The sequence below is a fragment of the Pipra filicauda genome, unplaced genomic scaffold (genome assembly GCF_003945595.2).
Source record: "Pipra filicauda isolate LSUMZ 115617 unplaced genomic scaffold, ASM394559v2 scaffold120_size2142806_pilon, whole genome shotgun sequence".
In the NCBI taxonomy this organism is placed as follows: Eukaryota; Metazoa; Chordata; class Aves; order Passeriformes; family Pipridae; genus Pipra; species Pipra filicauda.
In genome coordinates, this window is record NW_024103663.1 from 495,465 (window position 1) to 521,834 (window position 26,370).

General features: G+C 53.9%; 1 protein-coding gene across 2 annotated transcripts in view; it reads left to right on the forward strand.

The window, feature by feature from the left end:
- The first annotated feature begins 545 nt into the window (after positions 1–545).
- Positions 546–26,370, forward strand: part of CLUH (clustered mitochondria homolog) — a 34,515-nt gene continuing 8,690 nt past the window's right edge. Inside the window, exons 1-17 of one of the 2 annotated variants that reach the window (XM_027751582.2) lie at positions 546–660; positions 12,246–12,442; positions 13,918–14,089; positions 14,251–14,394; positions 14,608–14,735; positions 15,351–15,505; positions 16,314–16,439; positions 17,822–17,969; positions 18,650–18,742; positions 18,979–19,673; positions 20,807–21,024; positions 21,627–21,731; positions 22,533–22,633; positions 24,001–24,153; positions 24,757–24,819; positions 25,508–25,752; positions 26,242–26,326. In XM_027751582.2, the coding sequence (XP_027607383.1) occupies positions 546–660; positions 12,246–12,442; positions 13,918–14,089; positions 14,251–14,394; positions 14,608–14,735; positions 15,351–15,505; positions 16,314–16,439; positions 17,822–17,969; positions 18,650–18,742; positions 18,979–19,673; positions 20,807–21,024; positions 21,627–21,731; positions 22,533–22,633; positions 24,001–24,153; positions 24,757–24,819; positions 25,508–25,752; positions 26,242–26,326 (2,943 nt within the window). Of the gene's footprint in view, positions 661–6,467; positions 7,362–12,245; positions 12,443–13,917; positions 14,090–14,250; positions 14,395–14,607; positions 14,736–15,350; positions 15,506–16,313; positions 16,440–17,821; positions 17,970–18,649; positions 18,743–18,978; positions 19,674–20,806; positions 21,025–21,626; positions 21,732–22,532; positions 22,634–24,000; positions 24,154–24,756; positions 24,820–25,507; positions 25,753–26,241; positions 26,327–26,370 lie in introns of those variants that run through there. The other variant, XM_027751581.2, reaches the window with a different exon arrangement.

Genomic DNA, 26,370 nt, shown 5'->3' on the forward strand with positions numbered 1-26,370 from the left:
TACCTCACCACCTAGAGCCCCTTCAGAGCTCTGGGGAGAACTTAGAGTGGCCCCCCAGTCCTTACAGGGGGCCTGCAGGTCAATGGGGGGGATCATTATCAGGGCCTGGAGTGACAGGGCCGGCCCCGAGCTGCGGGCACACGAGGCCGGGACACCCGCGGCTCCCCGGGCCCGGCTGGGCGCGGTGTCACCCCCGTGACCCCCGGCGGCCTCCGGGAAGGTCGCAGGCAGCCGGTGACCTTCACCGGGGGGGCCTGCGGGGCCTCCCTGGCGGGGAGCCAGGAGGCGGGGCCGTGCGGGGGCTGTGCGGGTCTGTCCGAAGCCGTGCGGGGTCTGTGCGGGGCCCGTGCGGCTCTGTCCGAAGCCGTGCGGGTCTGTCCGAAGCCGTGCGGGTCTGTCCGAAGCCGTGCGGGGCCGGTCCCGGCGCGGGGCGCGCGGCCCCTTTAAGGCGCTGCGGGCGCGGGGGTTGGGCCGTGGCGGGCGCCGTAGCGGCGGCGGGGCCGCACCACGTGGGGCGGGCGGACGGCGCTGTCCTTCGCGGGCCCATGGTCATCCGAGCGGGCGAGATGCCGCCGGCCGCCGTGCCGGCCGCGCAGGGCGCCGACCAGCAGCACGCGGCACCCTGCGCCAGCCGGCCCGCGGACACGCAGCAGCGCCCCGGTAAGGGCCCGGGCCGGGGCCTGCGGCGGGAGCGCGGGCCGGCCCCGCGGGGCCGGCGGTGCCCGTGCCGGCGGTGCGAACCCACTATCTCCTCTCCGGCGCCGGGGCTCCCGGGGCCCGCCGGGAAGGTCGTGGGGGGCCGGGATCGCGCTGGGGACCCGGGGCGGTTCTGCGGCCCCGGGCGGCTCGTCCCGCCCGGGGACACCCCGGCGGAGCGGCCCGGGGGGCTCCGTTTAGCGGGGAAGCCGTGCCGGGGCCGACGGCCCCGCCGTGTCTCGGGAGGCTCCGCGCGGCCCCGGGGCCGCGCTGGCTGCCGGGGCCCGAGGCCGCAGCGGGGCCGGGCCGCGCCGTTCGCGGAGCCGGCCCGTGGCGCGGCGGGGCCGGGCCGGGGCCCGGGGCAGCCCCGGGGGCGGGCGGTGCCCCCGGCCCGGACGGGCCCGTCCCGGCGGAGCGGGAGCCCCGGGCCCGGTGAAGGTCACCTTCAAGGGGCCGCTCCACCGCGCGGCCGCGGGGGGGCCCGGCCGGGAGCGGCCCCGTTCCCCCGGGCCGGGGGCACCGCCGGGCGCTGCGGGCGCGGAGTTTGCTCCGGGCACCGCGTGGGGCTGCCCGCGCACCGACATGGGTGTCCCGGAGGTGGTGGGCAGGGGAGAGCTGGGTCCTCCTGGAAATTCGGGATGCGGGAGCCACTGACACGTTAGGAAATGCTCAGAAGCACTCAGAAGCAAGAATTGTTCTGGGAGGAGGCTTGTTCGAGACGACAGCTGGAAATTGTGGATTTTAACTAGATATTTGCTGGCTGTTCTTGATTTGTATCGGAGCCTGAGTGGCTCAGGCTGGGGACGAGGTGCAGCCCCATGTCCTGACTGTCCTCAGTGCCAGCTGCAGGGCTGGCACAGCCCCTGCTTCCCCCTGCCCTGGGTTTGCTCGGTTTGGTGTGTTATATTTTCAAGAACTTACAGCCCTGAGCACTGATCTCAGGCTTGGCTTTTTTCTCTGATCTCTAAAGTACAAGCAGATGGCATACAAGCATGGCTTGTGGCTGGCCTTCATCCTGAGGCACATGAATCCCCTGAGTGACCTCCCTGCCACTTCCTTCCCCTACACCCCCCCCCCGATTTTATGGTGTGGAGGTGGATTTTTGAAGTTTGTCACCTAAAGCAAAGTTCACTGGCATTTGGTGGTGGAGCAAGTTGGATGCAGTTCAAGAGTGGGGAGCTCAGTGCTGAGAGCCTCCCCCTCTCCCCCACGTGCCAGATTTTGAAGCAGGCATCACGCCTGCAGTGCCAGCAACTGGGTTAAAAAGTTACGTGGTGTAATCCCTGCCTCTTCAGGTGCAATCGATTGCTGAGGGAGGACGGAAGGTGGAAAAATCTTCCACGTGTTTCAGCACTGCACAATTGCTCAGGTGCCTCTTGGATCTGGGGAGGAGTAGGGGAAGGTCTTGTCAGGGAGTTGGGGCCTGTTTTGGGTGAAATTACCTTTCTTATAAGCTAGTGTGAGGTCATAGACAGCTGCTGTTTGCAGTGTTTCTTGGATTATTTTTGTGCCTATGGTTTTCACTGTCCTTAGAATAAGTCTCTCATGTGCAAGTTTGTCAGTGCTACCATAAAATGCCTTTCAATCTTGCCTTGCCCAGATGTGTTTTTTTCTAGCTCAGTCCGTCCATCTCTCAGTGTCCCAGCCACCCATGCCTTCACCCACCTCTTCTGTTAGAGCAGCAGAGAATGCAGGTGTTAATCGAAAACTGCTGTGGAAGCAAGTGTTGCTGTGCATTAGCAACAAGGTCAGAAGGCTGATTCTTAATCTTGGGATCTGCTATCGCTGTCTGTCACCCGACCTTGGAGGTTCACTGGTGTTTCAGAAAGGGCTGAATTGCTGGCACTCGGGGTTTTTTAATATGCAGCTCTAACAGACTTCGGGGGGAGAGTCAGAGAAAAGTTGTGCAAGAGAAATCTGATCACCACTACAAGGATAAGAAGAGGAAAGGAGCACAGTAACACAGCATCTGTGCGGCGAGGTGAGGGATGGGAACCTGAGGGGATCATGTTCAGGGCAGTTCTGCCGGTGGGATAAGAGCTGAGTTCCTACTAGAAGGTTGCTACACTGCTTGAGCAGCCTTGCTTCTGGGTTTCCCAGCTGAAAAGTGGAAACAAGTAGGTCAGGAGCATGCACTGAGATAAATCCACCTGCAGACACAGAACTGCCTCGTGCACAGTAAAACCAGCGCCGTGTTGCAGAGTCCTGTGTTTGCCTTCGTCGTCTGTACATGACTAAACTTGGCAGCACACCCCTCTCCTGGCACAGCTTCCCAGCACCCGCTTTGCTTTCCTGCGTCGTGCTCCGTTGGTTGTGCTGGAAAGTTGTTATTTCTAGAAGCTTTACAGGTCTCAAGTTCATGCATTTTTTTATTTGCGTTTGAGAAGCAAAGCCAGTCCATGGGGCAGTGCTGGGACAGCATGCCAGAGATGAAAACCAACATGTGGCTCCTGCCATGGTGGCAGTGGCTGTCACTTTTGGCAGCAGGTCAGATTTTTGCCGTAGTAGCAAGGCTGTCCCAGGGTTAGCCTCTGGTTCTCGCCTCCTGCAAGCACCTGGTTGATGCAGCAGAGCTCATCATTCCCCTTTGCCTGTGGAGCCTTCTGTTGCATTCTACCTCTCTAAGATTATTGAGTCCAGGACATTTTCCTGACAGTTTGGCATAGAGGCACTTACACAGGGGACAAACCTTCCCTCTTTGGGTGGGAAAGTAGATGTGTGCTCACAGAAGTGCAGGCTCTTTTCTCCAGCTGAAGAGATCACTGCTGGCTGGTCCCCAGGGCCGTGTGTGGCCCAGGCGGGCCCGGGGCAGCCACGGGTGGCCAGCACAGGGTGGCCGAGTGGGAGGCTCCAGGCTCATGGCACAGCTGTGCCACAGGGCACAGGAGGGCAGTGGGAGCTGCTGAGGACAACAGCACAGCTGTCAGACCTCCCCTGCAATCCCTACCCAGAGCTCCCTGTCACCCCCTCTGTGGGTCTTGGGGGCTCTTGGCCACATTGAGGTTTATATGGCACTCTCAGGACTGGCAGAGTTGACCCCTCCAGGCTCGTGCTGCATGTAGTTTTACCCAGAGCTGCTGTGGCTGTGGTGACAGCTGTTGGTGGTGGCATGGGCTGAAGCTGGAGTCCTCCCTGCAACACTGTGGAGCTGTAGCTGTTGCCTCCCAGCACTGCTGCTTTTGTCTGCAGGCCTGATGCTCTGCTGGTCCCGCTGCACACAGAGACCAGCAGGTTCATTCCATGCCTTGGGCTCTTGTTGTCCCAGTAGCTTTCTGAAACTAAGGCATGTGCCAGAGTTAAGCACAGAGACTTGAAGAATTATCGGCTGTTTCTCGGTATCTGTCTGAAATGCGATTCCTTCCTTCAGCTCTCTTGAAATTTGAGAAACATGCTCTCCCTGACACAGTTGATGTTTTTGTTGGTGCTGATCTTTGCACTTTGCCTTAGTCTTTGCTCCTGATTTCTGTGATGTTTGAATTGCACATTGTTGTTGCAGGGTCACCCAAAGAGCCAGTTTCAGGGCTAAGTTTCCAAAGTTTTGGCCAGATGGAAAGTTTACAAATGGGTTTAAATGTAGTTCCCAGATGTGGAGAACCAATTTGAGTTTAATGATGGCAACAGAGCAGCTCTAATGTTTTACTGTGGGCTCTTATTAAAAGAAGTCCTTGTTGCACCTAAAGTGCTGGAAGTTCCTGGGAAGCTGTGGTTTCCACAGGGGAGGCAGATGGAGGCACCTCTGCATGTCTCCTACCTCCCCTGATGGGACGTCCTGCAGTCATGTTTCCATTAGGGCCATCTCTGGAGCTAATGCCTGTTCATTTAGTCAATTTATTTGGATTTATTAAACTATTTATTTAGTGTAATTACTTATTCAGCTAAAATATAATTTGCATTTGCTGTACTGACACTAGCCTTCGTATGTTAAAGCTGACACATATCATGCTGCTCTTGAGCTTGCTTTGGCTGGAGTCAAAGAAATGTGGCTCCAACTTTGTGGGACCTGACCAGGTACTTCTCCAGGGGGGAGATTTTTCTTCCCAAAGGTCTCTCGGTAAGGAAGAAGAGTTGAAGCTGTCAGTACATCTTAACTTCTTCAAAAATCATCAGAAAAACATGAGTTAGCAATACTGATGTGATCTGAAAGTTGGTGCTGGCTCACGAGGCTGAGGGGTACCCAGTCCTGGGACTCCAAGGCCCATCAGCTCCTGCACTGAAGGAGCAGCTGTGGAGGTCCTGAGGGCTCCTTGCTTACTGCTTACAGGAGCTGAAACAAGTTGGATTGGAGAGACTTCTCTTCTGATTCCTCTTCCTTTTAAAAGGACAACAGAAACTGGCTGGGTCTTTTGTGGAGAGCTGCTGGTGTGTTTTTCAGCCCCTTTCTCCTGGCAGGTGGCTGGCTGGCACAGAGGGGCTGCTCCTGCCCTTCCCAGGGCCGCTGTTGCAAAGGGGATTGCCCTGCCTCTGTGTGTGTTGTGTTGGCCTTGAGCAGGGACCACGTGACCTGTGCTCCTGGCTTTGTTCTAGTTCTGATGTTTTTGAGCTAGAGGTGTGGCATGTATTTTTCTTCTGCTTGGTGCAGAGTTGTGTCCCTTCCTGTCCGTGTAGCCATGTCCAGTGCTTGTGAAAGCTTTCCCAGGCAGCTCCAAGGTTTAGGCTGCAGCTCTTGCACGTCACATCACGTGTTTGAAAGATCTGGCTCTTTGCATGTGTCGCAGGAAACCTGGACCACTGAAGGGAGCCACATAGCTGAGCGTGGGGCAGCGTGCTTGCCAGCACAGGATGTGTGCAGAGGGGCTGTGATGCCCGGCAGATGCTGTGGAGGGAGGGTGAGGAGCAGGCGTTTGCAGCGTGGCCTCACTGGCAGTGTGTGGTGGCCTGCTTGGCCACAGCCTCCCCAGGGCACCTGGTGCTTGGAGAAGTCTCCAGCTCCATAATCTCTGCTTCAGTTCCTGTGATTTTCTTAACGTAGCATGGAGAGAGGAGAGGTGTTAGGGGGTTGTGTGTGTGGTTTTGTGGTTTGTTTGTGTTTGATATGGCAGAGCAGGGTGAGAGGAGAGAAAACTTGTCTGGAAACTACTTACTGGTTCACTGCCTGGCTGCTTTGTGCTCGCCTGCTTAGTATGGATGGCTGTGCTGGGCCCGGGTGTGCCATAGTAACTGCCCTCGCCTTGTAATTCAATGCATCTCACTCGCTCAGGTTTGGCAGCGCCGGGGCACAAGCACTCATCCCATGCTGCACTGGTGTGCACTCGAGATCGGGCTATTTATAACCTCTCCGGGCCAGGCTGATCGGGCCGGCATCCCCCTGGGAGTGCCTGGAGAACCTGTCAGAGCCCAGCTGTGCTGCAGCTCGGCGGGGAGAGGAGAGGAACGGAAAGGAGAGGAAAGGAAAGGGGAGCCGCCGCCGCGGGAGCTGCTCCGGGCCTGCTGGTACCGTGGTGTGAGCGCGGCAGGCGGGGAGAGGGGCGAGAGCGTGCCCGTGCCCGTGCCCATGGGTGAAGGTCGCTGGGCAGCGCTTCGGGAGAACTGCTGCGAGTCCAACATCCAATTCCACAAGCACGTGGGATCCTGTGCGGGGTTGGCTGCTGGTCCTCTGCATCCTGCTACGTGGGGGCCAAGTAGGAATCCTCTTTGGAGAAGCGACTGACTGTGTGAGAAGGCAGCAGAGGGCACGGGCTGGGCCTGGGCGTGTGCCTTGTGGGGGCTTGACTTCAGTGTACGTGTGAAACACAGCTGACTGCTGTGATCTGGTGCTGCATGAGCCACGCTGCCACTGATCATGGGGAACGGCCTTTTTGCAAACTGCTGCAGGCAAGTCACTGATCTCCTCTTCCAGCCACGCGGCTCTGACTCGCCGGACGAGAGGTCTCCCCTCTTGCCAAAGTCTCCCACAAGCTGTGCTGTCTGCCCAGAGATGCCAGAAGCTGCCCAGTGTGCTGGGCTATATCCAGACATCATCCCCAGTGAAGCGGTGACTGGAGACCTGCAGAAGGGCACCGAATACATCCAAGACCCATCCGAGACCGAGGACGAAGAAGGAACGGTGACAGTTTGTGATATGAGGGGTTTGAGACCCGGTGTTGGCACTGCTGGCCTGCTCCAGTGGGCAGAGGCATCCCCCGAGGTGACTGTCCTTCCAGCCGACCTTGGGGCCGGGCCGGCAGGGCTGGTTGATCATGCTCAGTCGCTCGGGGCCTGCCAGAGCTGCGTGAAACTTGAGGACAGCGGCTTAGCCCACAGATCCTGCCGCCGGGAGGAGCACGTGGCAGCAGCTGAGGGGGGGGATGCAGGCCCTGGAGCACATCCCGCCGGCCAGAGCCACAGTGAGGGACGAGCAGCCGTGCGCTCGGACACAGCCGTGGCGGGTCTGGACTCCAGGCTGAAGCACAGAGGTCCTGCTCCCTCCCGAGGGAGCCCTGGGACAGCGTCCTCTGCTCTGCCAGCAAGTGTGGGGAAAACCCCACGGGCCCAAAGCACAGTTGTGCTGCCTGTACCCCCTGGCAAGGTGTCACCTGAGGCTTGGGACACAAGTGCTGGTTTTGTAGTGACAGAGCCCATTGCCTGCCCTGGTGGCAGGTCAAGCTGTGATCCTGACTCGCAGGGACAGGTTCTGCCCTCAAACCAGCAGAAGAAGAAGAGGAAGAAAAAGAAGCTCCCTCTCCCAGGTGCTCAGCTCTGTCCCAGGGGCTCTGTCATGCTGTGTGGAGCCAAAACACTATATGCCCCTAATGGGGGTGGGTGGCTGCCTGTGCCTGTGAGATGGGGTAGCACAAAGAAGAGGGGAGGGAAGCAGAGGTGACATTTTAACTTCACGGTAGAAGGTGGAGGAGGAAGGTGGTGAGATATCCCACTTGGGTGTGTACCATGGAGGGACCCGTCTGTGCCTTGTCCGTGTGAGCAAAGCAAACATAAAAGCATTTTGCTTATCTTTTTAATTCATAAGGCAAATCCCTCTTTTGTTTGTGCCTGCAAACATGGTCCTTGTGAAGGATGGGAGTGGATCTCTCTGGCCCAGCCTGCAGCAGCACAGATGGGAGTGTGGGACCACAAGGGACCAGCACTGGGGGACTTTGGCTCCCCTGAGCTGCATGTGGGTAGAGGAGTGGCCTGAGCTGCAAGGATGGAGCAGCTCTGCAGCTGTGCTGAGGAGGGGATATTCCTTCTCCTCCTTCACCTGGTGCATCATTCCAGTGCTGTGGGGACAGCAGGCTCCAGCCAGTTGTTGCAGCGTGGGAGGGGAGCAGCCACCCACTTGGCCACATCTGGCTCTCCTCCTTTCCCACTTTTCCACAAACTGGCACAGCACAGTTGGAGTCCAGTGTGGCACCAAGTGGTAACTCAGGCTTTTGTCCTTGCCAGGACTTCTAGGGTATGAGAAACAGATTATTTTTTAAGTCTCAAGGTCAAATTTTGCCTATCATTTTATTTTTTGTTCGGGCCCTGTGCAGTGACTGAATTTTGGTCTCAAGTGCTGTCTTGTGGTGCACCCACTGGCATGAGGGGATGTGTAGTGTGATTGACCTGAGCTGGTGGCTTAGTTTGTGGTTTGGCTTTCCCTGTGCCCACTGGCATGCCGGTGGCAGGTGTTGAGGCTGCAGCTTCTTGGGAAACTGCAGAAACTGTGTCATGTTGCTTGGAATTTGAAATACCTTTGAGGAGGGGAAGGCAGAATTTGGCCCCTCAGAATGGCACTGGAGCTGGTAAGGAATGCATTCCAAAACTCAGTGCTGGAAAAGGTAGGGGTTTAATTTACGGGTTTGTGCCTCTGACAATCTCTGTGGTTACTAAATGTAGGGAAGGAAGCTCCTCACCGACAGAGCAGTCTGTGCAGACCAGGCTAGCTCACAGAAGTGTAGTGTCGCTGACTTTTTGATCTGATAATCTTAGAAAAGGATTAGTGACTACCTTTGGTTTAGAAGATTTGCTTGAACAATAATTAGTTATTAACTAACACTTCCCAGGATCTGTGCTGTCAATGGCTGTGTGCAGCCAGCAACATTCAGGCTCAGGTGTGCACCTTCCATCAGGCCAGGATCCTGTCTGCTTGGGTTTGCCAGGTGCCCGCCACAGCTGCAGCCTGGCTGTAAACAGGAGGCGGGATTACAGCAGGGCCTGTCACCTTGGCGTGTGAACTCCTTGTCCAGGTGCAGAGATGAAACCTAATCCTCAGTCTGATCCTGTCTGCCAGGCGTGACCGCAGACGGGCGAGCACGGGTCGATTCCCCGTGAGGTGGTGCCCGGTGCCTCCTGCCCGCTGTCCTGCCTCCTGCCCGCTGTCCTGCCTCCTGCCCTCTGTCCTGCCTCCTGCTGCTGTCCTGGCACTCCGTGTGCGAGGCTCATTCGTGCTCGCAGCAATGAGAACATCCTGTCACGGCTCGGCCACCAGCCAGCGCCAGCCACAGCTCAGCAGCCTCCACCGCGCCCGTGGGTACAAACTGTGGGCCGAGAGGAGGAGGGGGGTCCTTGCTGGGACACTGGCACATCCCTTGGAATGACAGGGGATATCAGAGGTCACAGTCAAGACCACAGACCTGTGTCTCGAGGCCAGTGTGATCTGGACAGGGGGTCTCCTTGCTCTGTCTCCAGCAGTGAGCAGGGCGGTGAGCGGGAGGAGCGGCCGGGTTTGCCCCCAGAGCGGGTGGTTCTGCTTCCCCAAGACTCAGACACCTGTGAGCCGTCAGGGGTGCAGCACCCGGCAGTGAGAGCCAGCAGCCAAACAGCTGCTGGCCAGTTTGGGGCTTAAAGTGAGTGAGGAACAGGAGAGAGGTCTCTGCAGGTGTCTTTCAGGTGTCCCTGTTGCTCCTCCTGCTGTCTCACGTAGGCTGAAATCCAGTGCCCCGAGGCTGTGGCACGGCAGCGCTGCAGTGGGTGGGAGGGAGCAGTGACCCACTTTAAGGCAGGTGGGTGCAGCTCTGCTTCCCTTGGGGAGCACATGTGGTGAGTCAGCACCCAGGAGACAGCACGGCCTCCAGGCCAGCTTGTGCTTTGTTTAAACATACCCACTGTGAACAGAGCCCATTGGAAAGCCCTGGCTGGCTCACATCCAAGGGTTAACCTGCTGCACAGCAGGTCTTTCTCAGTCCAGGCTTAACTTTTGTTCCTAAACTTAAGACAGTACTGGCTGGAGCTGGATCCTCTGGCGTAAGGAGACGTGAAGGTGTTGCCTATACATGTTTCTTGTCACAAAGTGCAGAGCTGTGCTGGCCCTGTCTTCACTTGAGTAGGGAAATAGGGATGGAAAGGCCAAATATCTTGTATTTCTGCAGTCAATAAACAATCTTCTGATTTCTGAAACACTCGGTAGTCTGGGGATCTGACACCACTGAACAGTGAAAAGCACAAGCGTGGTCCTGGCTGGTGACCTTCTCTTGCTGCATGCAGAATTCTCTGTCTCACTTTGCTTTGCCACTGAAGGTATTTGTTGTGCTCCACACCAGCATATGCATGGTTGTAATGCCAGCCTTCCTCTTAGCCACATTCTGCCTCCCCTTCCTGGCTGCCACAGCAGGAGCAGAAGTTCAGTGGTCCTGCCCTGCTTGGGTGGGCAGGGGCTGGGCCAGTCTGGCTCGGGTGCCTGGCGGGTCACCCTCTCTGCAGTACTGGTAGCCCCAGGTGCAGCATTTCTGTGATGGTTTTTCTGTGCTCTATCCAGGTCCCCACGTGTTGAGGCAGTCCAGGAGCATGGCTGTGCTGGCTGTAGGGTGTGACAAGGGGCTCTCCCCAGCCCTCTGGGCATAGTGTGGTTTTTCTGAAACCACATCTCTTGAGGCACTCGTGTGTGGAGCTTTTCTTCCTCCTTTCTAGCATGACTGCAGCTTGCTGGAGCCAGAGCCAGGCCTCTTGTTTGGCTCGCCCTTGGCTTCATCTGTCAAAGAAATGAGCAGCTTGTGCTGGGGACATACGCACGGTGACAGGGAACATGAGCAGCAGCTGCCAAGCTGCTGAAGGCAGCAGAGACTGCCTGAGGTAGCTCTGCTACCTGCTGCCTTTTGGAAAGGATGTGCTCTCATTGCATTTCTTGCCCTTTCACCATGTCCTAATTCAGCCCTGACAGTTGTCTCTGAGGGTTTTCTACAGTCTGAAGTGGGCGTGTGACCCTCTGGGGACACTCCAGCAGGGCCTGTTGCCGCAGCCTCGTGTTGTGCTCCAGGGGTGCACAGGGGGCTGTGGCATTTCCATTCCTGTTCTGGGTCATGGTGAAGGCTGGATGACTTCTCTGGGCTGCAGGAGCACTTGGGGCTGATGGGGAAGAACTGTCTGTGACACCTGTAGGTATCAAGCCACAGTGCCAGTCTGAGGTGAGGGAGGCTGAGCTGCCATCTCCCCTGGAGATGGGTGCCTTGCTGGGAGGTGAGGAGGAGGAGGAGAGAGACCTGCCAGATGGAGCTGGCTGGGGGGCTCCAAGCCTGGCTTGGAGCTGCCCTGACCCTGTGCAGCCTTTCAGAAAGGCTGTTTCTGCTGCCTGGAAAAGACCTCCCCCTGCTCCATCTGTGCTGCCTGCAAGTGGGTGTCTGGGAGCACCAAGCTGGAACGGCCATGTGTGACCTTGGGGGTCCAGCTGAGTGTGCCAGGACAGCCCTGCTGGGAACACACCATGAAGGGCACAATGCCTGCTCCCCTCCATTGAGGGCCGGTGTGGTGCCCTGGAGCACCAGGGGCACTCTGCCCTATCCCAAAGTTGCTGTCAGTGGCTCTTCCAGCTTCTGGCAGCACCTAGGTCCTCTTCAGTGTGGTCCCCAGCCTGGTTCACAGGGTGTAGGCAGCTCTAGGAGACTGGCAGCCTCCTAGATCTTATCAGCTCTATGACACTCTCCACCTTATTGGAAAGGAAAACAAACCATTGCCGAGCGGTGAGGTAGGTGCAGAGAGCTCCCCAGCCCTGTGATGCATCCACCTAAGTGGGCACTTTAAATGTCGTCACCTTTTTCTTGAATAAAATTGCTTAGACGAAGCCTCACCCTGGCACCATGGGATCTCTGTGAAGTATTCTGGCAATGCAGAGAGTGGCCAGATGCGGGCAGGGGTGTGGGAGCTGTTTGTGTGGTGGTGGAGTAACCAGGCTCCCACGTGAGGTGCAGCGGAGTGGTGCCACTGCAGCTCCTGCCTCCCTCTCCCTGCCGAGTCCCAGCAGGGCTGTGGGGAGCTGTTTAACATGTTGGTGCACAGGTTACAGCTGCCTCCGGGCCGCAAAGCACCACACACCCATTTCTTTTAATTAAGAGGCTTCTTAAGACAGCTCAGTGTGGTGTACACTGACCCATCCTTCCTGCCCTCCTTCCCTCCTCTCTTCACACAGTTTGTGGAAGATGCAAACCCCACAGGCAAGTGAGAGCACGTTAATTATGCTGTGAGGGGAAGGGAGGGAAGGGCCTGGCACACCTCTGTCTAGTAAACAGCAAGTGCAGAATAAAACCCTTCCTGCCTTTTAACCCCTGGTTTGCTCGGGCTGGCCAGAGGACAGTGGTGGTGTCCAAGCCAGTCTCTGCAGCCACTCAGAGAGGACTGTCCCTTAGCTCAGACCTTGTCTAAATCCCTGTCTTCTCATCCAGAGCACCCATCTGGTGTGGCACTGATGAATGGCAGCGGCCTGCACGACAGCCTCAAGGGCGAGAAGGATGCCAGGCAGAATGGCCACGAGGAGGCTGACCCGGGAGAAGATGGGAATGACCAGGAGGTCATCGTCATCCAGGACACGGGATTTACTGTCAAGATCTGTGCACCAGGGATAGAGCCCTTTTCCCTGCAGGTACCTGCCCTTGCTAGCTGGGAAGGGGAAGGAGGCAGTGGGAAGCATTTCAGCCAGGCAGGCAGGGAAGGGGGCGGAGGACTGTGCCCAGGAAGGCCCCTGGTAGCCCCCACAGTCTGGCAGTACCTTCAGGCTGCTCACAGCTCCCTGACCTGATGGGACTAAGTGGGAAAGAAGGCAGCAAAGAATGGAGGGTGCAGGAGAGAGGCTGCCTGGCCAGTGCCTTTGAGAGAAAAAGGAAGGAAGAGATGATGTGAGCAAGAGGCTGTCTGGCCCAGGCCTGCCTGGACATTGCAGGGACAGGGAGGTGTTTTGTTCTGGATCCCAGGTGTGGAGCAAGGGGAGGAGAAGTCGCTGAGGTGGAGCTCCTTGTCCATTGCAGAGGGGCTTGGATGTGGAGCTGAGCACAGGGAGAATGACCTTCCTACTTCTGGGCTTTTCTAAAGAAGGGTTGTGAAAACATGATTTCTGGGCCTGGCTCTCAGGAAGGGAAAATCCCTTTCTTGCTCAGCAGTTTTGGCATGATGCTGCTTTGGGCCAGCCTGGGTTTGGTGCAGTGGCAGGTGGTAGCACAGCTCAGGGAGCTCAAGCACCGGCCTGAAGACCAAGGGAACAATGCAATCTCCACTTTGTTCTGCACAGAGAGCTCTGCCTGTGTCATGTGGACAATGGCACGTGCTGCCAGATCAGGATGGTCTCTGACATGCCTGGCTGATAGTCCCATTTAGCTTGATACCTCACCAAAAACTATTTGAGTGAAATATCTCTTGGGAAGAGGCATCTGGAATCTAAACCAAGTGGGAAGTCTTATCTCCCCAAGACCTGCAGAGGTTGCAGTGAAATCCCATCCCCCGTGGAAGTAGCTGTGTCTCAGCCTGGCTTTTTTTCTCCTTTAAATCCCCTTGGCTATTAGTTTTAATAGGCTAATAATAGCAGGCTGCCTTTTTTACAGCAACTTATGTAAACTACCCTGAGTCTTCTGAGCTTGTGAGCAGTGTTAGGGTGCTGGAACAAAGCAAGGAGGTGGGAGAGCAGCCCCGGTGCACCAGCCTGAGCAGTGTGTGGCATCCCAGAGCCGTGTGGAGGTGTGGCACTGGCACAGACACACCACACCTCCCGTGGGCACCGCGGCCGATGGAGAGGAGGAAAGGGCGTGTTTGCCCTCACCACAAATGTACAGTGCGAAGGGATAAGGGAAGAAACCCCAGTTTCCTGCACCACCTTCTATTTTTGCACTGCCCTCTGTCACCTCTGTCCCATGTCTAGTGCTTGTGGGATGGAGCTGGGGTGGCTGACCCTGCCAGAGGTGGCAGGGCCCTCCCAGCGGGGGCAGAAGTGATCTTCTGGAAGGGAGGTAAGAGTCTGCTTTTCTGAGCTTGGACAGGTCAAGAGCTGTTTGATTCTGCAGTAGAGGGACAAAGTTTGGCAAGAGCATGTGTGAGGTTAAAAAATAACAGGGTTCTTCCCTTCTTAAGGTTTCTCCTCAAGAGATGGTGCAAGAGATCCACCAAGTTTTGATGGACCGGGAGGATACTTGCCATCGGACTTGCTTCTCCCTGCAGCTGGACGGCAACGTCCTCGATAACTTTGCTGAGCTGAAAACTATTGAAGGACTGCAGGAGGGCTCGCTGCTGAAAGTGGTGGAAGGCAAGTTCCTTCAGACTTGTGAGGGAATGAATGAGGGGTTTTATAGGGAGTGGTTTTGGCCACCCAGCAGCCCTTTCCCGTGGTTGCGTTTTGAGACCTGTGTGCCGAAGGATTAAGCAAATGTGTAATTCCAGTTTTTTTCCTCACTTTTTGCTCGTCAGAGCCATACACAGTGCGAGAAGCCAGGATACACGTGCGTCACATTCGGGACCTTCTGAAGAGTCTTGACCCATCAGATGCTTTCAATGGTGTGGACTGTAACTCACTGTCCTTCCTGAGTGTCTTCACTGAAGGAGACCTGGGAGGTATGGGGCAAAAAGACTTCTCTGGTGTGGTCTGGGCTTTCATTCCCTGACTCCTTGCTTAGTTAAACACACAGTGAGTGACAGCCACCTGTCCCGTGTCATTCGGGAGTGCAGAGGAACACTCGGAGCACTTCTGCATCTCTCCTTGAATGATGACTGGAGGAGGGAATGCTGCACTTTCCAGAACTGACTTTCTGTCTCTGTCCATTCCAGACAGTGGAAAACGGAAGAAGAAAGGTACTGAAATGGAACAAATTGACTGCACCCCTCCTGAACATATCCTGCCAGGTAGCAAAGAGAGGCCCCTGTGTGCCCTTCAGCCCCAGAACAGAGACTGGAAGGTAGAGTTCTCCTGTGTCATTGAAACAGCTGTTGGCACATTCCTCGCAGCAAACTGGTGGTTAGGGATTGAAAGCTGAGCTGAAGTGGACTTTGGGATTTGCTCTGCTTCGTGCTTAACAAATGCTGGGATAGCACTGCTTAGCTAAAAGAATAAAGTCCAGGAGCTGGTGTGCGACACCTTGGACATGGAGTCTGGACAAATGTGCAGTGTGGAAGGGCCAGGCTTGCTGGGAGGGGTGGCAGGGAAGGTAGAATTCTCTGCAAAGTCCTGGAGACAGGATCTGCAGATCATCACAGATTGCCCTTAGCTTTCCCATCCCCTCCCACTTGGATTCCAGTTTAGAAGCTGCCATTTGAAAACCAGTACAGCAAGAAATCCATGCCCTGTGCAGCCCAGAGGCCCAGGGTGTCTGTTTTCACCCGTGTCTTGCGGTGTGAAAGGCAAACTGGACTGCAGAGGGCTCAGGAAGGCTGTGCTCTGGAGACCAGGTGGGTTTGTAAGCTGTTTCTGGAATCAAGCAGGTAAAAGGGATCTGTCTTGTACATTGAATGACTCGAACTCAAAGAAATTAATTCCCGCTGACAGGAGTCGCTTCTGTTGTGTTCTTCTGTAGCCTTTGCAGTGCCTAAAGGTGTTGACAATGAGTGGCTGGAACCCTCCGCCCGGTAACCGCAAGATGCACGGGGACCTCATGTATTTGTACGTCATCACGGTGGAGGATCGGCACGTCAGCATCACTGCGTCCACCCGGGGGTTTTACTTGAATCAGTGAGTAACAGATTCTTCCTGTCCTGCCCTGCAGCAGCCAGCTGGAAAAGAACCCACAAACAAACAGTTGCTGCCTCTTTTTTTTTTTTTTTCTTTGGCGGGAAGCAGCCTATTTTAATTTGCTGCTCACATGGGTTTGTGGGAGTTGCTGTACTGGATTGGGCTGTTCAGTTATGCCTGGTACCACTTCTCCACAGTGGCTAAGTGCCTGGTGCTTTAGGGAAAGTTTAAACATCCCATAATGTCATCAACTAATTAGAGCATTTTGAGTCGGGAGGAAATTCCTTCCCGACCATTGCAACTATCTCATTTTGCCCTAAAGCAAAAGCACAGCCTGTCATAACTCCCTGAGCTGGGCACAAATTTGACTAGAAATTATTATTTTTTTAATGATGACTGTGAGAGACTGTTGTGGCTGTGCCTGTTGGAGTGGCTGTGCTGAGGGGGTTCTCGGTTAAGCAAAGGCTCTTTTGGTGTGTTTGAGAAGCTCTATGAAATCAGTCCTTCCCAGCTATAAAAATAGAAGCCTCTCTTGAGCCTGAGGGTGGCTGAAGACAGTCTAAATTAAATAACCCATCAGGGCCAGGTACAGGGTTACTGGCTGTGTCTCATGTGGGGAGACTGGAGAGGGCCCTTGCAGCCCACCTACCCGTGTGTGCCCCGTGGTCTCCTTCTTGCAGGCAAGGGCACATGGGGCAGCCTTTTATACTGTGATGTATGGAGAGCTCTTGGTCATGTTCCACATTCCAGGGTATGGGAACTATCAGGTATGACAGTGGCTTGTGACTGTTTCTTTTTTTTCTTGCAGGTCTACTGCATACAGCTTCAATCCCAAACCTGCAAACCCCAGCTTTCTCAGTCATTCCTTGGTGGAACTACTTAACCAGATCAGCCCTACCTTCAAAAAAAACTTCTCTGCCCTGCAGAAGAAACGGTAGCAGTGCTTTTTCCTCTCTAGTTCCTTGAGCAGTCTGGTGTGAAGTTGGGGAGGCTCAGCTGTGTGGCTGGTCCTGGGGAGCTGGGTGCCACTGGTGCAGCAGGATTTGCAGTGCCTGCTGCTCTGAGCTCACGGAGTGGTGGGTGGTTGGGACACATGACTGTAAGCTGCAAGGACCACAGAGCACCTGACCGAATGTCATGGCAGCTCCCTGAGGTAGCTGCTTTCCCTCACTTGAAACACGAGCTGTCAGAGCTGATGGGCCTGTCTGTGGTGTTCAGCCCAGAGTCCCCATCCGTGTGCACTGGATGTTCCTCTCTGCTGTAGCTCTCCAGTGACTCTTGCTTCCAGCATGTTGATTTACTATTTCAGTTCTGCCTGAAGCAAAGGGTGGGGGTATGACAGCATTCTGTTGCCATGGGAATATCACTTGTGGGGCTTATCTGGAATTCAGGTGCTCTGTCCCTGCTGGGAAACTGAACACACAGGACAATTTGCACAGTGGGAGAGCGAGCCTGGAGTGACTGCAGTGTTCATACAATGGACACGGGGTGCGTTGACCAGCTCCTGAGGTGTGGGTCTCCTCCCCAAGGCTCTGTTGGCCACATGCCCTGTGGGAGGTGGGAGGCTTGGTGGCTGCCCAGTTACCCAGGCAGCAGAGTGTTAGTGTGGAGCACGGCCATGGGCTGCAGCAGCACTGGTAACCTGATCAGTAGGTACTTCTTCTCTGGTCCAAAAAAGAGACTGAAGCATAAATATCAGTGAAAATAACACACGAGGGCTTTGTGTAGGCTTATGGTAGAAAGAGAATGGTTATTTTAAACATGCCTGTGCATGTTAATTTTCTCTTAATTTCCTCTAGCTCCTATAATAATAAACCAACAATAAGGCATTGTTTGATTCTCCCGTCCTTGCTGCAGGGACCATTTGTTCTGCTCCAGGACAGTGGGTCCTGTGCAAAAGCCTGTCATTCTTCAGAGTCACTTAATGAACTGCCTCAGCTCAGCAGGGTGTGGATTGACAGGCACATTGTGTGGCTCTGGGAGCTCTGCTCCTGCTTCATTAAGGAGATGAAAGTGACACCAGACGAGGGCTGAAATTAGCAGTGGCCTCCAGCCACCACTGCCACTATCTGGCCATTTAAAAATGATTATACTGTATTGCTTCTTGGGCCAGAAGTAACTACAGATGAGCCCCCAGCCCCTGCTGAGAGCAGGCAGATTACACAAGAGGCCTTTCGGCAACGCTTGAGTTTCCACTGTGGGCTGCTGTTACACCGTGACCCGTTTGGACTAGTGTGAAAGCACAGGGAAAATTCTCTTAGAATAGAAAGAAATCTTTCTTTGAAAAATGTCTAATTGTTTTCCCTCCCAAACTAGGGTTCAGAGACACCCTTTTGAGAGGATAGCCACTCCTTTCCAAGTGTACAGCTGGACGGCTCCACAAGCAGAGCACGCCATGGACTGTGTCCGGGCCGAGGACGCTTACACTTCTAGACTGGGCTATGAGGAGCACATACCTGGGCAGGTATTGGTCTTGCTTTACCTGACAACGCTGGCAAGAGTTTTGCTGCCAGCTGTGCTGGGAACCAGTTAGCTTTCAACAAGTAACCTCTGGTATTTGTGGAATGGTCTTGCTCATCAAGGGGAAACTTATTCACAGGGCCCTTGACTATAGGGGCTGTGCTGCTCGGGCTGCAGCTCCTTGAGCATGGAAGGGTCTGAGAGGAGCAGCTTCGTCTTGGGTGTTTATAAATTGCCCGTCCCTGCTCCGATGGGGGTCACTGCACAGGAGGCAGAGCACTCCTCCGTGCCAGCCAGGCGTGGAACGGCTCTTGTGTCTCTGAGAGACTATTCCAAATGCTCCAGTTGCAGCTTTGTATCACAAAATGGTGCAGGGCTGCCTGTGGCAGGTGTGTGCCTGCAGCGCGAGCGCAGTGCTGGTGACAGTGGCACGTGCTGCTCCTTCAGTGGTACTGCCCTGCATTAGCTGGGCCGACGAAAGGTCTGTCCTAGACTGCTGTTGAATAAAGTGCACTGTGGAGGTGTGTTCGTTCCTGCTGCTAATTCACTTCCTCTGAGCTCCACTGCAGCCTGAATTCTTGCCCCTTTCTCTCCCAAAATGCCTCGTGAAGCGAGAATGCTGCCTTGCCAGCCCCTTCCCACACAATGCATTGCTTCCCCAAAGGCTTTTCTTCCCTTTTTCAGACCAGAGACTGGAACGAGGAGCTGCAGACCACACGGGAGCTGCCACGCAAGAACCTGCCTGAGAGGCTGCTGAGAGAACGAGCTATTTTCAAGGTAACTTTGGGCTGTGCAGACAGCTCCTCACACATCCCCATCTCTCCTGCCTGTGTGCTGGCTCCTGGGGCTTGTATCCAAGCCGCTAACCAGGCTCAGAAGTAAAAGCCAGTGGACCTGCCTGCCTGCTGGAAGGCTATCAGGAGCAGAGGAGCAAAGGAAAAATTTGCAAGGATCTTTGAGAGCAGGGTGGTGGGAGCCCATCCTGATCCATCTTTCTCTCCACCTGCCTCCAGGTTCACAGTGACTTCACTGCAGCAGCAACACGAGGTGCTATGGCCGTCATCGATGGCAATGTCATGGCCATCAACCCTAGTGAGGAGACCAAGATGCAGATGTTCATCTGGAACAACATTTTCTTCAGCCTGGGCTTTGACGTCCGCGACCACTACAAGGACTTCGGAGGAGATGTGGCTGCTTACGTGGCTCCTACCAATGACCTCAATGGTGTGCGGACCTACAATGCTGTGGATGTGGAAGGGCTGTACACGCTGGGGACTGTCGTGGTGGATTACAGAGGGTACAGGGTGACAGCTCAGTCAATTATTCCGGGCATCTTGGAGCGGGAGCAGGAACAGAGTGTCATCTATGGGTCAATAGACTTTGGCAAGACAGTTGTCTCACACCCCAAGTACCTGGAGCTGCTGGAGAAGACCAGCAGGCCGCTGAAGATCCAGAAGCACAAAGTTCTCAACGACAAGAACGAGGAGGTGGAGCTGTGCTCCTCGGTGGAGTGCAAAGGCATTATTGGCAACGACGGGCGTCACTACATCCTGGACCTGCTCCGCACTTTCCCTCCAGATCTAAACTTCTTGCCTGTTGAAGGGGAGGAGATGCCAGAGGAATGTAAGAAAATGGGGTTCCCCAAGCAGCACAGACACAAGCTTTGCTGTCTCCGGCAAGAGCTTGTTGATGCCTTTGTAGAACACAGGTGAGCAGAGCTCCCCCTTCCTCCACCTGCCACTGGTCACGGTCCAAATCAGGACCATGCTGCACTGTCCCAGGAACATCCCAGCAGAGCTCCCAGAAGTGGGCAGCTAATTGCCCCATTGCTTGGCCGTACAAGTGCAATTCTAGAAACTTAATTAACGAGAGGTGAGAACAGTAAGGATTTGGACAGGGGTCCCGGGAACCAGGGTTTGTGTTTTAGTCTCCAGATCTATTTTTTGGTCCCTCTCCAAACATTCAGTAGTTCTGCTTTCCCTGCAGGTATCCTGTGCACCTGACTGCTAGGGAATGGGAAGGATTTATACTTTTTGTAAGGCTCTCCAGATGTCCTGAATGTTACCTTTGCTTCCTAGAGGCTGAAAAAAATCCCATGGGAAGTGCTGTGGGCACGTTTGTGGTGGGATGTGTGGGTTGCTCCATGCTGGCGAGGCAGTGGGAGCCTGGGGAGTGGGACACGTCGCAGTCACGTGGTGCAGCCCTGGGTTGCTGCGATGTCGACGCTCCTGCTCCTGATGGGAAGGGCTGTGGGTGCTCTGCTGTCACAGGTGACCAGAGCCTGTGCTCTGCCTGCCGGGAAGATGAGCCCTCCCACTGCTGGCAGGGGAGCTGTGCCCACTGAGCGGCTGGTTCCGCATCCAGTGCCTGCCCCAGCTCTGCCCTGTGCCCGCAGGCCAGCTCTGCTGGTCCCAGGACAGCCTCCAGACCAGCAGCCTGCAGGACTGTGGCTGTAGGGCGCTGTTGCTGCTCCGTGGCTGGCAGAGCCTGGACCTCTCTCTGCTGAGCTCTCCTGGCCAAACTGCTGCTGGTTTGTGTGTGACTGGTCCCGTGCATCTGGCAGTGAGTCTTCCTGAGCTGGCTGCGAGTGCTGCCTGCGGACACAGCAAGGAGATCACTTCCCATTCGGGTGGGGAACGAAAAGCCAGTTTTGTGCTTCTTCTGATAACGTGCATTCCTTAGATTTTTGGAAAGCTGATGGGAAGAGGGTGTATACCCTGCATTTCCACAGGGAAACTGTGTGGTCTGTAATGCTAACTTGGTGAGGTTTTTCCCTGCAGAGCAGTGGTGATCCTCGGGGATTCTTCTGCTGAGCTGAATTTCCCTTTCCCTTTGCTGCAGGTATCTCTTATTTATGAAGCTGGCTGCACTGCAGCTGATGCAGCAGAAAGCCAACAAGCAGGAGAGCTCAGGTGCACTGGAAAATGGTGCCTCTCCAGAGAACGGTGCCGCAAACAGCGAGAGGTCTGAGTCAGAGGACGGCAAAATAGACGATAACGTGACGGGACTCGATCAGGTGAAGGAGCTCGCTGAGACCATCGCGTCTGACGATGGAACAGGTATTTCATCCTCAGCACCAGCTCAGCCCAGGCCTCCTGCCCTGGCTGGTGAGCTGTCACTGGTGGGAGCAGCGCCAGGCGGGGGGTGGTTGGGGTGATTGATGATTGTTAAACAGGACAAGCACTGGCTGCCTGTCAGTAGTGCCTGAACTCTTTGTTAGATCTGCTCACACCCTGATGGATGACTGGCCCCGGGGGGCTGGGTGAGTGAACCCAGCAAGCCCATCAGCCCCTCAGCTCTGCCCCAGAGAAAAAGCCTGGCCAGGCTGGCCTGTGGGGCTGCAGGAGAGTGCTGGGCCAGGCAGGAGGCAAGCAGCAGATGGGCACCTTTGGGAACCCTGAGCTTGGAGTTCTGAGTGTCTGTGCTTGGAGGTGGAGAGGTCCATGGGGTTTTTTTGGGTTATTTTACATGCTCTTGTTCAGACTTTGCAGCCATTCTCCTTTCCAAATACCTTACAATTGATTGTTTTTATAATGGATTTCTGCAGAATGGACCATCATTGCTGTTTCTAGTAGCAAAACTTTTAATCTTATCTTTATAGCTAGGTTTGTAATTTCTGAACTCCACACTCATTTGTAGTCTGTTTTTCTCCCTGCTCCAGTGGATCCCAAAAGCAGAGAAGTGATTCGGAATGCTTGCAAGGCTGTGGGCTCCAATAGTGACACGTCGTTTGACATCCGGTTTAACCCAGATATTTTCTCACCAGGTATGTGTACCCAGAGCTGGGTTCAGTCCTCCTTCAGAGGGACACTGTGTCCCGCCAGCTGCAGACAAAAATTGTGTTGGGTAGCCAAGAATATTGCTGGCTTTTGGCTCGCTGGGCACGGTGCAGGGCTCTCTGTGAAGCACAAAGAGAAGAGAGAGAGCAGTGTAATGGATTGCAGTGCTGGAGCTGCCAAGTGCAGGCAGCGAGTGTCTCCCACTGCTGCGCTCGGGGGAGGGCTGCAGCTTGCCAAGAATCTTCCTGTGATTCTCCAGCATCCCAGCTGCTAGACCACTTGAAGAGAAGCAGAGGCAGGGAAAAAAATTAAATTTGATCCCAATGTAGTAGTTTACACAAAAAACAGTTGCAGTTGAACAACTGATGTTGGGCCCTCAGTGAAGGGCAGAGTTTGTTTTAGTAGCATTTTGGGAAGCAGGCAAAATTGTGCTCTTTCACAATTGGGCAAAGTGGCTTTCCACGGTTAGGAGCATATTTTTTATTTGGAAATAGAGAAAAGATTCCAGAGTGTTTCTGGGGGTGAATATCAGGGCGGTGGGCAGGCACACTGCAGGGGAATGGTCATGCTGCTGAGCTCAGACAGCCCAGCTGCTACCACAGCACAGCAGCCACTGCTCTTCCCATCAGAACATGTTGTAGAGTTTGAGATGAGGTTTTGAAGCATCTTTAATTCCAGGGAGACAGAATTACTTTAACTTTCTACCTGCTCTTCCTATACACTTTATGTAGAGGATTTGTTTCTGTGAGTTGCTGTGGTTGATGTTTTTTTCTCTTTTCCTCCCCCAGGTGTTCGTTTCCCTGAGTCAAGCAAAGAGGAGGTGCAGGATCAGAAGCAGCTGCTGAAGGATGCTGCTGCATTCCTGCTGTCATGCCAGATCCCAGGCTTGGTAAGGAACTGAGGGCCAGCAGTGATGTGCCCTCTGAAAGCTCAGCCTGAGCCTGACTGCTCTGAGCAGTGACACTGGTGACCTCTGGGACAGCAGTGGGGGAGCACAGAGAGCAGTGCAAGCGTCTCGTGCAAAGCATGAGGAGTTTCTGTTTCTCATCTTACATCATGGCACAATTTTCCCACCTCAATTAAACAAATAATTTTTGGCACCGGTATTTAACAGCTATTGCTAAGAGTTTGGGACAATAGAGACCATGTAAGCCATCCTCCCTAGCCCTGGGCATCCTGCACAACTTATTGTTTTACTGACCCTGGTTGTGACTCAATCGGTGACTAATAATTTGAAATGAACTGGGAAATTGTTCTCACTAATAGCTGTCATAAAAACTCCCTCTGTAAGTCTTAAGCATTTTGGATATCACCTGTGAACCTGGCCAGATAAGAAATCCCAGTTTCTCCCTTCTGCAGACACTCACCAAATTGACAGCTAATGTGCCTGTTGGAGCAGGCACTGGAACTGGGAGGGGAGAGCTCATGAGCTCCAGTCTAAGAGGTCCAGGAGTTATTGGTCTTGTGTAGGAGAGGGTTTTCCTTGTTGGAATGTTTCTTCTGAACTCTAAATTCACTATTTTTGTAGACAGCATAACCTTTAGAATTGCCTATTCAATCTTTAAATAAAAAAGAGGGTGAGAGAATTAGAAAAAGGCTTGGTGATTGTTGATTACAAGGTAGTTGATATTCCAGTATATAAACTCAAAACACTGCACAGGCCTGTGTGAGGGGAGGTTGCAGACCAGCTGTTGTAGCAGGTAGTCCTCTGCGTATCAGAGAGGAACTGGTGTTACTTCATGATGTGAATTAAACGACTGTTTATCAGCACTGCAACACAGCTGAAAATGTAAGTGCCTTATCAGCTGTGTGTGCACAGCTCCACGTACTCATTTAATTGGAAAAGTTTTTACTTGGTGACTGTGAGGCCCTAAAAAAGGGTAGGCCTGCTAGTTCCACAAGTAGGAGTTGTTTTGCCTCTGCCTGTCGTGAGTGCGTAGTGCTGCTCCTTCCCCACCAAGACAGAAGAGTAAAACTGGCCCCAGTGGCAAGGAGCTTGCCCAGACTGGGCTGGCTGCTGTGAGTGTCCACTGCCCACACTCCATGGTGGTCTCTGGTGTTACAGCACTCTACCCACCCAAAGAGCCTTGCTTGGGATCAGTGTCAGCCTTTGGGGCGACCCAGGTAACGAGGTGTGTGCAGTGACACTGTGGAACCCCAGTCCCACTCCCTGGTTTGCTTTCTAAATTCTTTTTAAATTGAAATTCTTTCCTTCACGTTTGCCCTCAGCAACCAAAGTCTGTACCTACCCTGCAGGTCAAGGACTGCCTGGATCACACGGTGCTCCCGATGGATGGGGCGACCTTGGCCGAGGCCATGCACCAGAGGGGCATCAACATGCGTTACCTGGGCAAGGTGATCAACTTCATCACCAAGACCCCCGGCCGTGCACAGCTGGATCACATCTTTGTAAGCATCAGGCTTAACATGGGCTCGGCTTAAACCACCTCTGGTGGCGTTTGCCCTGAGGAGATTCCCACTTGGCCAGTTGTTTTCGCTGTGTAAAAATAAACAGCTTCAAAAACAGGGGAGGAGGGAGAAGAACCTGTAAGTGGTGGATGGGGAGTTTTGTTTCCAAATCCTTAATGGCTTTCATAATGTTAGGGAGTATAAGGCTCCTTTGGGGTAGAGAAGTGCTTCAGGGATTCCCAAGAGTAATAGTGGGTAACAGCTGGATTTTAAGCCATGCATTTTTTCAAGCCTCTAAGATCCATCCGGGCTTTGGATCAAACTGTGAAGTGTGAGCATGGCTGCCTAGGAACAGGTGAGGGCTGGGCCGGTGCAGCCCCTGGAAGCACTGCTGGAGCTGTGCTGCACTGGTGGCCTGTGGGCACAGAGGTGCCAGGGGCTCCTTGGTGGCTCCAGGAGGGCTGTCAAATGCCAAACACTTCTGTGCTGCAGGGAGAATAGTGTGTCTCCTGCAGATCTTGATAAAAGGCCATTTCAAAAGCCCAGTGTGTTTTTTCATGTTCTTGCCAACTGACTTGGTCTGTTCTTTATCCCTTTGGGTAGAAAATTGGAATCAGTGAATTGATCACTCGATCAGCCAAACACATCTTCAAGACGTACCTCCAGGTATGACCTGCAGTCTGACCTCTTGCCTCCTGTGTCCTCTCTAATTACTTTTTTCCACAAACAGAGCTGTTTGGGGCTCTCCTCTCATTAGGCAGTTCCTGGGGGTTGCGTGGCAACGGGAGGTACAAGCTCATTAGTGCTGAAATAGGTACAGGCCTGTGTCCAAGAGAAAACAAGTTCTCACTTGAAGGAAGCTTTCCCAGAGAGTAATCATTCATGCTTTTCCTCCCCAGATCCTCACTCATTATGTTGGAGGCTTTTAAAAGTGAAATCACAGCTTGTTTTCCTTGTAATACCTTTTCCTCTTAAACAGTGTTGCTTTTGCCCTTCTAAGAAGCCTTTTTACTTGGCTGAGCACTACATATCTTGTCCTTGTACCTGTCCACACACAGCACAGCAATGCCCCTGGCTTGGTTCCAGTGCCAAATCTTCTTTACACTCTCTGCTCTTTCTGTCCCAGGTAGCAGTCCAAAATGGAACTACACATTTGTGTGTGTAGGCATATAGTTACTCTTACATCTACGTAATTCTGTCTGTGCTAGTTCCACTTGCAAATATTGCCTTACTCTCCCTCTCCTGGAAGATGTGCCTGTTTCTGGTAGGACTGGGTGTGTGTGAGGCTCAGGGTCAGAGCAGTGCCTGTGTGATGGCAGGTGTCCCCATGACTGACTCTGGTGTCTCACTGTAGGGTGTGGAGCTGTCGGGTTTATCCGCCGCCATCAGCCACTTCCTCAATTGCTTTCTGAGCTCCTTCCCAAATCCCATTGCCCATCTTCCAGCTGATGAGCTGGTCTCCAAGAAAAAGAATAAGAAAAGGAAAAACAGGAACCTTGGAAATGCTGATAACACTGCATGGGCCAGCATGACCCCTCAGGAGCTATGGAAGAATATTTGTTCAGAAGCAAAGAACTACTTTGATTTCAGTCTTGAATGGTAAGCAGTGACCCTGGCTTGTGCCTGGACTCACCAAACACCTGTAGCTCTTGTTGTTCTTTAACAGGACCTCCCTTTCTGACTTGTTTTCTATTTGAATAAAATCTGTACTCTTGAGAGACTTTTATGGGTTTTTAATGGAAAGAAATTGGGCAAAGAGCAGGAGGGGCAAGTGTAAGTGAAATTTAGAATGAGATGAAACCTGTGACACAAAGGCAGCTGGGAAAAACAGCTCACTCCTCACAAAGAGCTGAAGGCATTCAGCCCAAACGCTGCAGTGAGCTTTGAGGAGAACACGGGGGGATTTCAGTAAAAGCACTGCTGTGCTCTGTAGGCTTTCAGAGACCATGGGCAAGCTCTGCAGTGTTAGTCATTGGTTTCAGTTAGCACCTGGCTGTAGAGGGACCTGTGCCTCAGGTACCCATGGTGGAGGGATGTACTTGAGCAGAAACTCACCCAAAAGCTGAAGCTTGTATGTGCTTTCTGCAGTGAGAACGCTGACCAAGCAGCTGAAGTGTACAATCTACAGAAAATCACCCTGCTCCGTGAAATCTCCCTCAAAACTGGAGTCCAGGTAAGATCCACATCCCCCCTCCTTCCCATCATGTTCTGTAATGA